This window comes from Balearica regulorum, chromosome 3 (genome assembly GCF_011004875.1).
Source record: "Balearica regulorum gibbericeps isolate bBalReg1 chromosome 3, bBalReg1.pri, whole genome shotgun sequence".
Lineage (NCBI taxonomy): Eukaryota > Metazoa > Chordata > Aves > Gruiformes > Gruidae > Balearica > Balearica regulorum.
In genome coordinates this window covers 113,628,503-113,642,489 of record NC_046186.1, presented here as the reverse complement: position 1 = coordinate 113,642,489, position 13,987 = coordinate 113,628,503, and the positions used below count along the sequence as shown (strand labels likewise).

Here is a 13,987-nt window from a genome sequence, read left to right as displayed (position 1 = left end):
CTGCTTAACTTCACAAGTACAAAACTCTGAATTATATACATGCATTCAGCATACAATATTATATGCTAATGTACCATGTTAGCTGGCAAATGTTATATGCCAACTTATTAGATTTAAGAAGGAGCTCACCTTTGTATCGTGTAAGGAGCTGCTTCAGAGTTAATTTTTGGTCTGGGTCTGAATCTCTGACAACTGTGTCAGTGCCTTCCAGAATGCCAGCACGTCTCAGGTCCTCCTCTACTTCTTCAAATGCAGTTCTTTTTTGTCTTCCATTCTGTTTGTTTTCTTGCTTTATCTTGCGCCTGTAGGGACTACTGTCCTCTAAAACATACCTGAACAGCAGAAGAACATTTAGTGGCATGGAAAGAAGCCTAACAGTCTCCTTCTAATAATTAGCTACAGAGATAGGATATCAAAAGTATTTATACATAAATCTGAGAGGAACTTTGTATAACTGGGTTGCAAAACCATAAACAGTATCAAAGTCAAGGTGTTGTTCCATACTGGGATGTTAGTCTTTTAGAACCTGTGATCCTAAAGTCTAGGACTGCAAACTTGACCTTCACAGCTAAGTGGGCAGCTCAGAGCAACAATCCGCACGTAATTTACAATAGCTGATCAATTTATCTGAATATCTGAGCTGCTGTGACTGTCCAGTAACTACAAATGGTAGCAGGAATCTGGCACCTGAGCTGCAAGGCAGGGCTTACAAAAAGGAATTGTTTGGTATCCTGCATTTTTCACCTTCCGTGCTGAAATCTACCTTCAAATTTCTTTTCCTTGCCAATGTTGAACCACCACTGAAACAAGAAAAGCACAAGCACTGACAAACTCTTCATAGCAAAGTTCACCTTTTCTTGAGTACTTATGTGGTATCTAATGCAGAAAGATTTCTTTTGGCATGAGATCCTAGACCCCACTGCAGTATAAGAAGTAGGGTTTAAAGTCAGTGCTTTAGTCGAACTCCAAGACCGCAGGTGATAGGGGAGATTTGAGAGGATTTAATTTTTAAATTTATGCACAGAACTACTGCAGTCTGAAGGTGAACAGTGCAACCTCAAAGGCCAAATACATCTGACAATGTTTGGCAATTGCGTACCTTGTCATTGCAATCACATCTTCCAGAAAAAACTGATCCACGGGAAATGTTCGACCTAAAAGGAAACATGAGAATAAATCTACATGCCACAGAAAAGAGGAAAAAAGACAGAAGAGGGTTATCATTTCACACAGGTTATGATGTCATACACTGGCTTCACAGCTCTCATCTATACTGCACTCTTCAACACAACTTCTGTCTAGGATAAACCGTGGATGTTTTCCAAGCATGGTTTGGTAACATGCACTTGCAGAGTCAGAGAAGGATGATACACTTACAGGAACATATCCATGTTTCTGTCATGCTCCATGTAATAACTTAGCAATTTAAAAGGCATATTTGGCTAAATGTGTACACATCCAGTTGGATCCTCTCACTGCTTCTTTTTCACATGGACAAAGAAGAGTCTTCAGCTAGCTTACGGAACCATGTCAAGCACATCACGTCATTTTTGTCTTTTGGGGAAAGAAATTCTGCTCGTATAGAGACAGCACAAAAAAGGCTCCATTTCCAAGTCTCCCCACTCCTAAATCTCATTGGTCTTTCTTTCTAAGACCCTGGAATCATAGTTCCTGTATAAAGCCTCATCTTGCCACTTTGTGAATTAGCCCCTTGCACTTGAATTGAGACACACTTCACAAGCAGAAATACTGAAAACAAATCCCTAAACCAATGAATGTGACAAGATAATAAAAACGAATGGTTTTCACCTGGTATGTTAATAATTGGACAGGAGTGAAAGTATTGAGAAAAAAGCTCTGCATTCAGGGTGGCACTCATTAGTATTATGCGCAGGTCTGGCCTCTGAACCATTATATCCTTCAAAACCAGCAGCAAGAAGTCACTGAAGAAAACAAGCAAAAAGATACTTGAGTTTCTTCATTGTTAACTTTCAGAGTCGCTTTTATCCTTCCCATTTTGTGCACCTTCTTGGTGTTTTCAATAGCACAGTGATACCTTCACAGAAGCGTGAACTTCTCAGAATGGCTGGAGGCTAACAATGCAGTAAATTAATGGAAGGCAATCTGCTTACTTTTTTGGTTGTCCCTTACTAAAGTGTCAGGATTACTTGGCAAATTCATTTAAGCAACAAAAAGCTCTACCTACCTTATAAATTAGTTGCATTAGTGACAAAAAAAGAACATTAGATAACAAATTAACTCAAAGCAAAAGGTAAGTCCTTTTTGCTCCCTCTTCTTCACTGGAAGAGTTATTCAAACTTAGCCACTCTTCCCTGCTCACTGTATTCTTCCCTACATATTTATAGCTTTTGTGGCATGCCTAGAAGACTGGCTTGAAGTGATTTTAGATGAGAAGGAAGAAGAATCCTTGAGAGATACAAACCCTTTTATGAGGCTAAAATATAATCTGAGCTGTAGAATGACGGGTCACCGTCAAAGCCTCCTGGAAACCCACTGTGCTGCAGTGTTTCACAAGGAAAACATCAGAAAAAGATCCTTGCCACTTACAGAGATACTGACAGATACTATCTTTTGCTTGGCATCAGCAGGTAAGTGGGGTAAAACTGCAGGAGGCTGGAGCAGGATAGGATGAGACTGTCTGCAACTAGGAAAATCTACAGACTGGAAGAAAACGTGAGCCCTTGTCCCTTGCAGGTGCTCTGCTGAAGCCTGCATCAGGAGAAGTAATTCCCAAAAGGGCATGTGAAGAATTAGGAAAGAATAAGAACCGGACAACTGTAGTTAAAGTTACTTAACCCTCCAGCCCCATCCAAAACCTCTTTTCAACACCACTGCAATGTGATGGCAGATTGGAGGCATAGAAATTTAAGAGACGTGCTTTCTTTGCAAGCTGCTGCAACAAAACTTCATACTGCCCAAAGACAAGAACCTAAAACCAGACTCCTTCCATAATCCCATGTTACTGCCACAGGATCAACAAGTCTGACTTCAGATACTTGCACCTTAGTCACCTTTATCCTTCTGACTATGCTTCTTCATTTACGGGATAAAAGATTATTTACCTTTCTTCTGTTCTTTCGTGAACTTCATCAACAATAACATGTGTGATTCCCTGCAAAGTCAGATCTCCTTCCAGCCTTCTCAACAACACACCAGTAGTGCAGTACAAGAGTCTGGTAGCTGAGGACTTGAATGGTAAGACAAAGCATTCAGTTGATTTTGTGCAACTTAACATAGTGCAAAAAGAGAACATGTGTTGCTGTAAAGCATTTGGTTTCAGCTGAGTGCCAGGTTTCACAGAAAGGGAACAAGCAATGCCTGCTGGAGACAGGCTGAATGATTTTTCTTTCTTGATTAATTACCAAGGGGCATTGCTAACTATAAAGAGTAAACAAAAAAATCTGAACTAGTTTTCCTGTGGAAGCTGCTTTCTGATAAACAACTCAGATCTCTGTCCCTATAAAGATTTAGTGAATCTCTTTTTTAACATAGTTCTTGGAAAAAGCAATAAGCTGCAACATAGACAAAATTTCACTTCCAAGACAGCAGTTTGAGTTCAATCTCTGCTTCTGGCTGACTGAAGCTGTACCCTTCAATCTCTACTTAGGAGACAAATGGAAATGGAGACAAGTGGAAATTAAGTCAGTAGCCTTCCAGAGGACAGAACTATTACTCATAATCTCAGACCCCTTCACCTATCTCAATAAAAAGCAAAACAACACTACAAGACATAGTACTGCACTCTCATTCTGTAAAGTGGACTGTGCAACTTGACATGAAATAAAATATAGAATATATTTCATAATATAATATAAAATATAGGTGATACTGACTTGCTTATCTTGCTACATGGCAGATACAGGGCAGAGATTCTGTATGCTAGAGAATCACTACGTACATTTTAATAGAACTAACTGAAAACCCACAGGCAAAGCATATATACCTTTACACTTTCTAGACGGATCTGATATCCGACAGTGAGTCCAATCCTTTCCGTTCTTTCTTTGGCTACACGTTCAGCCACAGAAATGGCAGAGATCCTGCGAGGCTGAGTGCAGATGATGTTTGCAACTCTGCTTGGAGATCCTTGCAATGAAGCATCCAAAATAAACTGAGGAATCTGAGTGGTTTTCCCACATCTGCATGACAAAATCAGAGATTAATTAAAAAAACCCCACACAAACCCAACACCTTCCAACCATGTAAAATAAGATGACTGCATTCCGCTTGAAATTTGTTTTGTTTCATTAATGTCATCCTTCACATGAATCTCACCTAGGACTGCTGTCACTAGTCACAGGTGGACCATGACCTTTCCAGGACACAGACACATATTTCATATTCTTCTGTGTACACTTTGATACATAAAGTCTGCATGTGCAATCACACTCTTACCCTGTCATGCCGCTCACAACAAGAACTTGGTGGCTCTTCAGCAAATCAAGAATGGTTTCTCTCTCTTGCCATGCAGGGAGCTTCTGTCTTTCATACAGTATGGACTGGAAGTGCCTAGAAGCCTGATGCACAAAACCAGACAGCATGGCAGTTAAGAACACCACTGGAGTGGAACAAAAGCATCTGAAACAGCAGCCTGTGGCTTAAATATTTATTTCTCTAAAGGAAGCACGAAAACAGCTATTCGGTATATTATACCTTTTTCAGCCGAAATTGTGTGCAGATTTTAACATTTTTGTTATACAGAGACTTTGCCTGCACATCATACTTTTTGGAAAGCTTTTTCTTGAGATTCACGTAACTCTCATTTTCCACAACAACTTGTTCAGGCTCATCTTCCTCCTCTTCTGCCACCTCTTCTTCTTCCTGAGGCTCTGACACTGCTGAGGCTTGAGACAGAGAATGTATATTTAGGTACTCTTGTTACTAAGGAACAGAACCTCATCAGCACTGCAGAAGAGACAATGTTCCAGGAGTGTTCTCAACAAAGAACCTCGTTAGACTGGAGCTGAGGGTCTGCAGGACTGTTTTTGACATGCGTTTAGTTCAACACTACCAGAAAACCTCCCCTCATCAAACAACCCACAACTTCTCCAGCTCCAACCCACTTGTCACTACCCCTGCACCAGCTGTTCTCTGCAACATCATGGTCTGGGTGGCCACATGGTGAACCAGACTGGTAACTGAACGTTTTTCATGTGTCTCAGCTCCCCCCGCCAATTCACCACATGATCACTTCTATGGACAACAAGACTGTGATGGCAGCACCAGCTTCAATTAATTAAAACTACACTGTAACCTTAAGTGTTAAGCCACTGCCAAGGCTGAAACTGGACCAGGTACTTTGGTGTCTACTCCCTATCAACGGAAGTAGGATTTGCTCAGACAGTAAGTCAGCCCTTGAAAGTTTTAAGGCTACATTTATCTAAACAAGGTCTTTATAACATAAGGAAGATTTTATAACATAAGGAAGATTATTTGGAATCTCTGATTTCAATTTCTGGAACAAAGCTTTCCTTCTGTGGACACGTTAAAAAAAACTGGAATAATTTGTTTTACTATAACAAAAAAACACGCTGTCACTATTTAGGTGCTCTAAAAAGTGATGCAGTTGTTCTTGAAAACTCTCTGAAAGTTTGCCTTAGATAAAACAGTTTTGGAATTGAGAGCTTGAAGGTCGCCTATGCCACGGAGTTGCCGTCACCCTGCTACAAGTGACACAGTCCCAACTCTTCCCTTGTGAAATCAATCTAGTTGCACTTGCATGCAAAAAAAGGGCTACCTTGAACAACATTCTAGAACCGCTTGCAACAGTTACTTAGCCTTAAATCCACCTTTACAAAACTAATTTTGAGGAGGGGTTGGTAATTGTAACTAATTTAGAAAAAAAAAAGTTTCTGAATTGATGAGTAACAGATGCATCAAAGCTTGCAAACAACCTTCCCTGCTCCCTTCCAAGCACCACATCTCTCAATGGCTTTTTATTGATTGTGTGGGAATAGGCATCATTCACTTTGCCAACCCAAGCTCATTAGCTCTGTGCTCCTTCAACTCAGTTCTTGCCAGCAGAAAACCTCTCTGCTGCAGCTTTATTATGGAAGGGACTTCCTGACGCACACAAAGATTAGGGTCATGTGGTGAGCCAGATCCATAACTTCCAGAAATAGATTCAGAACAGATGCCCAAATTGGGCTCTCTGCCTTCTTTTTTTTTTTTTTTTTTTCAGCCCAGAAACCATAGAGGAAAATTGGTGTACCTTCAGACGTTTGATTTGAACCAGATGTACTCTCTGTCTGTAGCTTTACCAAAGGTGTTGCCAGCAGGGACATAGGAGGAACACTATACTTGTGATGAGCATTTTTAAGTAAGTCACTTATTTCAGATTCATCTTCTAAGCAAGTCACTAAGGTGTACACCACTGGTTCATTAGACTCTGCAGCTATCAGGGCCTTTCCAAACAGGAATTCAGCAATGTGTAAACGACAAGCAAGAGGTAGATTCTCGTCGGTGGAATAAAATGCCACAAGAGGTGCTTGGAGTGGATACTTGTTTTCTTCAGGAAATCTTACTTCAAGTTCATATATGGGACCATCATTGTTAGGTCTGAGATGAGAATCATCTACAGAGTTCCTGGCTGGTTTTAGCGGATGGTTTGGAGGGAATTCATGTCCAAATCTGCATTTTGAACCAAACCTGCAGCCCCCTTGGAGATAAAATTTACATATTTCCTTTGAAGTCTGCTTTGCTGTGTCCCTAGTACAACCACCCTTTTGTTTAGATTTGCTGAGCCTGTTTGCTAGGTAGTCCAATTCCAAACTAAAAGTCCAAACTCGGTTTTTAATTCTTTCTACAAATTTTTCTCCATAGATTGACCGGAGGGCAAAAGCCTCTTCTTGTCTCTCTTCTAAACATTCTTCTTGACTGGCTTCAGCTGCTGTTGCAGAAATCTGCATCTTCTCTCCATATCTCTCTGTAAAGCACTGCAATAGCAAATACTCCAGTGATGCCCCAATATTACCATTGCAGGATCTCAGTACTGTCCTACAACGCTCACTGTCAAAACCATACCTGCAACAAAACAGAGACAATATTGCAACAAGTGAGTGACAGAGACTTGTATGAAGCAAAATAACCACAGATCTGCTTGGTTAGGCTTACAGTAAGGAAGCATGTATGACATGAGATACTATTACTACTATTGGGAGGAAAAAAACCCCACACCAAAATATTTATGCTATTTTAAATGACAGTGGCAGGCAGTAATTTGGTGTCTGTTAATGCTAGTCTGTTGTTTATAAGGTGATAAATTAATTTATGTGGCAACTATCTCACACCTCAGAATGTTACATAATAGTTACAGGATTAGATTTCCCAGCTGACATATATAAATTAAACTCTTCAGAAAAAGCTGAATCCTCTCACATATAAAACACTCTAAAATAAAGCAAAAAGAGTTAATAAATGCTCATATCTGAGCAAAATGGATGAAGAACACTTAAAAGGTTTTGAAACATAATCTACCTGGAAGAAACATACATATAATGGCAATGCTCCCTAAGCTTTTCTGATATCTGTTTCATTGTCTTGGAGAAAGAACTGAACACTTCACTGAAAAAAGTTTGGAGTGGTTTATTTTCCTAAAACCATTATTTTAAAACCATCTAGTTGAGGATTAAATTTGTAGGATATACAAACTCATCAGTTCTACACATGCAACTTCCCTGGAGTTAAGAGGAAGTCCAAGCACTGAGGGCTTACAGTATTGAGACTAGTGATTTACCTCTTCAGAATACAAATTATCACTTAAAAGCATCACCTGGAAAGCTTGTGCACAGCAAACGAAGACACTTCACTCTCCACAACTCTGTGCTCAGCTGGCTCAACAGATGACCTTGGTATTATGTCAGAAACTTCCTGATCTATTGTCCAGCACTGTTCATCATCAAGGTAATCAGGTTCATCACCATCTTCACCAGAACCAGCTACTCTGATAAAAAGAGTTATCAAATTAAAATAAAACATTATACTGTTGAGTAGACACAAAACTCTGCCTTTGCAATTTTAAATCCTCCATTTAAATGGAGGATTCTGCTACCCCTTTCCCAGAGTTAATATTGTAGAAGAACAAAGCAGACTCAAAACCACAGGATTTAAGATCAAATTAGAAGTTAAAGAAAAAAAAGAATACTGTTTTAATTTCTAACAGTGTGCCTGTTAAAGTGTGCTCATCTAGAAGAGCTAGACGTAGTGCCCCCTTTTAAACTAACTCTGATTCAGGAGCCAGCTCCTGCTCTTGAAGCTCTTGAAGAAGTTCTTTCACTCTTCTCTGATTCTCTGATGTCATGTGTATGGTCTGCAGAGGCATTCTCGCTTCAGGTCTCTGTTTTGTTTGCCCTCCTCTTCTGGCAGGGGCATTTGATCTAAAAATTAAAATAGAACATAACAATGACTTATTTGCCTGGCTCAAATGATCTTGACTGAATTGGGAGGTGTTAGGATCCAACCCTGTAACTCAAAACAAGACAAGTCCATCACCTAACAATGAACCCAACTGAATAATCCTTAGGTGACCAGGATGTGTGTGTCTATATCTGCACATAGGACAAAATACATATATGCATGTATATGTATGTCAAATCCAAAGTGATTTAATAAAAACTTTGCTAGGTAAAGCTGTTCTCAGACTACAGTACAACCATGTATTTCTAAGCTAGACCAGTCAGAATACATTCAGGATACTAAATTGTTTCTAAATTGCTTATTTTCCATGTCCCAGCTTCTGCTTTGTAATACACAAAAATGAATATCCAGTGTTTATTAGTGTTTTCTGATCAAAGACATTTTGAAATTACTTTACGACCGAAGAAGAAAACCGGAGGTTCTAATATTTAAAAAAAAAACCCACCCACAAAACTTTCTTAGCTATAAAATGTTAATCAAAAAAGATATGTAAAAACTGCTTCATACTGAAACAGCCTCATCAGCCCTTCACTCTTCTTTATATTCAAAGATGTCCAAAAACCAGCCCCAAAGTATCCCAAACGTCTCTGTGCCAAACTCCATCAAATTAACAGAAAGACCTGGATTCCAGCCTTGGTTCTTCAAAGAGACAAAAATCATCTCCATCGTCCCAAATTTTGGTTGAACATTTCCTATTTCCACCAAGTTGAGACTTGTTTGAACGGCCACTGCTGCCTCTTCCTCCTCCTCTTCCACTGCTGCCTCCTCTCCCTCTTCCTCCTCCTTTGTTGGGCTTTCCTCTTTTCCTCCCTGCTGAACTCATGTTCCCTTGCTGAGGAAGGGAAAAAATAACCCTTAGTTATGAAGATGGTTTAGCACATTGCAAATGTCCAGGCATACATCACATTATTTGTTTTTCCATGTGACAAGAGAAGATACCTTCTCAAACTGCAGTTAATTACCTCTATGTTGGTGTATTTGTATGCATGTGAAGCAAAGCACATTCTTCTAGAATGCTGTTAAACACATTCTGTGGTTTTAGAAAACAAAAGTAATATTCCTCACAGCTGTTCAAACAAAAACTGCAGGATCTGTGGCAAACGGATGAGCCTACCAGCAGTGCTGTCTAGCCTGGGACCTCCAGTTGTGCCACTCTGATGGAATTTTCTTGGACACGGGAGCCCAAAGGACAAACCTTCAGAGGAACTTTCACAGCAGAAAGTAGCCTGTGTCCTGCCACTTTTCGACTTCGGAGCTTGTAGGGCTGAGAGTAAAAGGATGAAGGGGAGCTGAAGCCAAAGATACAGTTTGTTTCCACATTAACCTGCTCCTGATCCATCCTCTTCTGCAAGGAGCAGCCCAGATGCCTCAGGCTCTGTGGAACCTGGGCAGGAGAATGATTAAGGACCTGTCCTGGAAAAGAAAAGCCCTCCTCTCCTTCTCACAGCAGGATTTTCACCAGCTCTGACACAACAAGCCCATTAGCATTAGGCAGTTGTTGGCAGTGACAGAATGGCCCAAGATTAACACGGGCCCCAGCATCATGCTCCTGCAAATGGAAAGCTATTGCAGGGACAGGTGAGCAGCTGTGGACAGTCTGGCAGAGCTTATTATCTGGATCTTTGCACTGGCACCTCCAGAGCCAGAACAAGAACTGATGTGGCCACACATCAGTAACAGCCTGAACAAGGGCCTGGAAAGCAGCAACAGTTTGGGGCTTGGAAAGAAGCCAACTTCCCTTTCACGGCAGTTGTCCCCACTGGAGCTCTACCAGGACTGGACAGCACTTAACAGACAAGCTGACCCCGCTCAGAGCAGCCTGGCACAAGCGAGGGATGCTAAGACGGAGAGCATTGCAGCCCGACACAGGCACCTGCCGCCGTCCCCGAAGCCGCTGTCACGCGGGTCCCAGTCTCCTTCCTCTCGACGCACAGCACAGAACAGCTCCGCTCCCCTGGGTCGCTTCCCTGCCGACTCCTCCAGCACCTCCCCGCGCCCCCCGCCTCGCACATCTCCTAGGGGGGTCCGCTCACCAGCACCCCACACTGGGGGATCCCCAAACTCTTGTCCCGGCCCTGCCCCTCCCTCACCGCAGGGTCCCCGTCCCCTCCGCCCGCCCACGCTCCCGGGACCCCATCCCTTGCCCACCCACCTCCCCTCAGCCTCCTTCACAGGGCCCCTGCGCTCCCCCTTGCTTTCCACCCCCGCTCTTCACGGCGCCATCACGCCCTCCTGGGAACTCCGCCACCCCCCTCCACACCCCCGAAGACGCCCGTGCCTCTTCCCCCCGCTCCCACCTCTCCGCTCCGCACCGGCCCGGCGAACCTTTCCCTGACCAGGAAGCACCCGTCTTCCCCTTCCGGGCCACCGCCCTCCCTAGCAACCGCGGACACTTCCGCCTGGCAACTATGGACGGTGGCACTTTCTGCCTCCCCGCCGCCCCGCTCCTCTCACACGGTGCCCCGCGGACAGGACTGAGGGCTGCCCCGTAAAGAATCGCACACTCGAGCAGCACACTGATAATTGTCTGCGTTTTCATGCTGCTGTGTATTTGAATATATATTTGTATATACCTATTTGAATTTCAGCCAACAGTTGTAACACTGCCACCGGTTGTTTCTTTCTCAACAGACGCTGCGGCTTTTAAAGTGTCTTTCATATTCCCAAATAAAGACAAGCGTGGTAAGAAAAATCTTGGTGGGTGCTAATTCCTTTTGCAAAACGGAGTGTCTGGAATTAAAATGGAGGAAATCTATACCGGTTTCAGGGTGAGGGTTAAGTGACAAGTGACCCCGAAGGTGGGCAGCTGAGGTGGGGAGGCCCCTCTGGAGATCCCCAGACCCCTGCACATGCAGGGTCACCCACAACGGCTGTCCTGGACCGCAGCCCATCTGGTCTTGAATATGTCTATGGATGGAGACTCCACAACCTCTCCGGGCAACCTATGCCAGGTTGGAGCTTAAAGCAAAAAATTTTACCAGCAAAAATGATGGACTACTACCCAAGAAACACACTGCTTTGGCTGTGTAAGAACTCCCACAGACACACAGAAACTGCCATGGGGGTGTTTCCTCAGGGTCCTCCTGCAGACAGCCACAGCCACTGCCCTGATGGTCCACTGGGGTCCGCTCTGCCCCATGCTAGCTCCCCACCACCCCTGCAGCGGGGCTCAGTGCTGGTGGAAGAAGGGGTAATGGGACTGCCGCTGGCTCTCACTCTGTGCGTGGCACCCAGAAGCGCCTCCTCCAGCGGAGCTTGCATGCTCCCAGGGCCCATCTCTGGGAGCACTCTGTCCACAGGAGATGGAGAGTCAGCTCTGGGAGAAATGGCTCTGTCCAACAGAAGAAATACATTGCACGATCTCAGAGGTTTTCATCTCTCAGATGCTCTCTGTCTTGAAGTTAAAATACCTGTCTTCCACCACTCTCACTTTCTAGAGGGGGAGTGCAAAAGGACACCTGAGGGCGTAGTTGAGAGGAACAGTCATGGAGTCCACACCAGCACCAATGGAACTATGTATGTCAGCAGCTGGGAAAATGACAAGGTAATTTTAAGTATTCTTTAATTTTAAACTTTCTCTGGGCTTGGAATGGAGCATGTCTCAGTATATCCATCCTTAAAAAGACACAGAAAGGAAAGTCATAACCTGAGAAGGATCACCCCAATGCTGCAGGCTCTTCTTCCATCTGGGAATCTTGTCACAGCCCAGTCTGAAGACTTCAGACACTTGGGGTCTTCAGATGTCCTGCTGCCTCCCGAGGCTCCTGCAAACACACCAGTCATTGCTGGCAGGCAGGCCCAGGTGAAACACCTGGTCAGCATGGGACCAGTGGAGCCCAGCACGGCACAGCCACCATGAAAGCCCTGAATGAAAGGTCTGTGCACACACAGTGGGCTAGGCATGGCCCTCCTGCATGTGTGTATCACATCCCACAGTGAAACGGGACCTCTGGCCATTGACCAGATACACCATTGTTTGGCTGCCCTTGGTTACCGAGTTCCCCAGGAATGAATAAGTAAGTATAGGAAAATTGCTTTTTTTGTTGATGCTGGAGAGGAGACAGTCCTTGAAACTAGACAAATAGGGGTCTGCAATTAGGAAACAGCATCTTGTGGCTTTATTAGATATAGTCCGGCCTTTTTTTTCAGTCTCTTACAAAAATATTGGTGCAATGATAAGAATTAAGATTACAGCACAGAAGTGCTTTACAGCACAGATTTAAATCTCCAGGCATGGCTTAGTAGCCTAGGCTGAACAAATGAAAGACTTGCTCTGCCTTGATCTGCAGAAAGAAATTCTGGAAAAATTAATTAACCCCCTCAGGCTGTCAGGGTAGATGAGTTATTTGCAGAGCTGGAGACAGCAGTTCTGTGCTCCACAGATTGTTAAGATCCTGTGAGACTACCAGCAGAGGAAGGGTTAAAGCAAAAAATTTTACCAGCAAAAATGATGGACTACTACCCAAGAAACACACTGCTTTGGCTGTGTAAGAACTCCCACAGACACACAGAAACTGCCATGGGGGTGTTTCCATGTGTTTTAGCTGGCCAAAAACTTGTAAGCGCTTACCTGAAATCCTTGTAGAAGCAGGAACCTGTCTAAATCTGAAAGAATAGTCACTTTCCTCTCTATTATCATATCTGAATATGATAGTAGACTCAAAGGTGGCAATCTGACAGGATATCGTAATGAAAATAAATAATACTGTAAGCATAAACATTAATAGTTTTCTTTATCCTTCATCTCTCATTGAATGTAGATGAATGGTACTGGAAGGTTAGAACATCCTTCTGGGGAAGTTTATAAAGTCAAGTTCAAAGACAACATGTTTCATGGGGCTGGAACCTGCACATTTCCAAGTGGAGCAAAGTACATTGGATCATTCAATGAAAACAAGTATGTTTGAAGTGATAGAGTCATGTAGTCTTTTCTGTTACTTTTGATTTCATAAGCTGTAAAGTCCAAATAAAATTCACCTAGCACAGGAGTAGGTTTCTTTTGCTACCAGTGAAACTTGCACTGGGTATCTGAGATTGCTGATCCCAGTTATATCCTTTTCATTAGATCAGTCAAAAGTCTGTGATTCATTCCCAGTCAGAAGTTTTCAAGATAGTTATTCCACCTATCCACTTTTTGTTACCAGGTCTCTGGGCTCAGACAGAGTTCAGAGAAATAGAACAGTTCAGACCCCTTTCAGAGCTGTTGTTTCAAGCTGTCTGCCTACAGATGCATGCAGAAATACAGTGCCGATTCCTGCTGATAGTTTGCAAAGCTTGTGTTTACTTATTTTTTGAGGTAAAGTACAAATTTCAGAGAGATGGGAAAATGTGGAGGTTTATTTTCATCACTCAGAATAAAATATTGTAGTGCCACTCATAATCATCAGCTGAGTTAATTTCTTTTGAATAAGGCTGTGAGTTTTGAATTGCTAAGATACCAGCTTTTCCTAAAACAAGAAGTCGACACCCACTTCATAATCCACAAAGTAGATTTAATGTGAAAATTAACCATAAAAATACGACATGAGAGCATTCATGTTTATTCTCCTCA

General features: G+C 42.8%; 1 protein-coding gene across 2 annotated transcripts in view; it reads right to left on the bottom strand.

Moving 5' to 3' along the window:
* DHX57 (DExH-box helicase 57) overlaps positions 1-13,987 on the bottom strand; it is a 37,708-nt gene that overhangs the window by 10,845 nt on the left and 12,876 nt on the right. The window contains exons 1-12 of one of the 2 annotated variants that reach the window (XM_075749575.1): positions 10,734-10,803; positions 9,069-9,268; positions 8,244-8,396; positions 7,793-7,963; positions 6,233-7,044; positions 4,675-4,865; positions 4,417-4,538; positions 3,965-4,160; positions 3,084-3,208; positions 1,810-1,943; positions 1,100-1,154; positions 130-332 (exon numbers count right to left, since the gene is read on the bottom strand). In XM_075749575.1, coding sequence (XP_075605690.1) covers positions 130-332; positions 1,100-1,154; positions 1,810-1,943; positions 3,084-3,208; positions 3,965-4,160; positions 4,417-4,538; positions 4,675-4,865; positions 6,233-7,044; positions 7,793-7,963; positions 8,244-8,396; positions 9,069-9,259 — 2,353 coding nt within the window. In that variant the 5' untranslated portion in view covers positions 9,260-9,268; positions 10,734-10,803. Of the gene's footprint in view, positions 1-129; positions 333-1,099; positions 1,155-1,809; positions 1,944-3,083; positions 3,209-3,964; positions 4,161-4,416; positions 4,539-4,674; positions 4,866-6,232; positions 7,045-7,792; positions 7,964-8,243; positions 8,397-9,068; positions 9,269-10,733; positions 10,804-13,987 lie in introns of those variants that run through there. The other variant, XM_075749576.1, reaches the window with a different exon arrangement.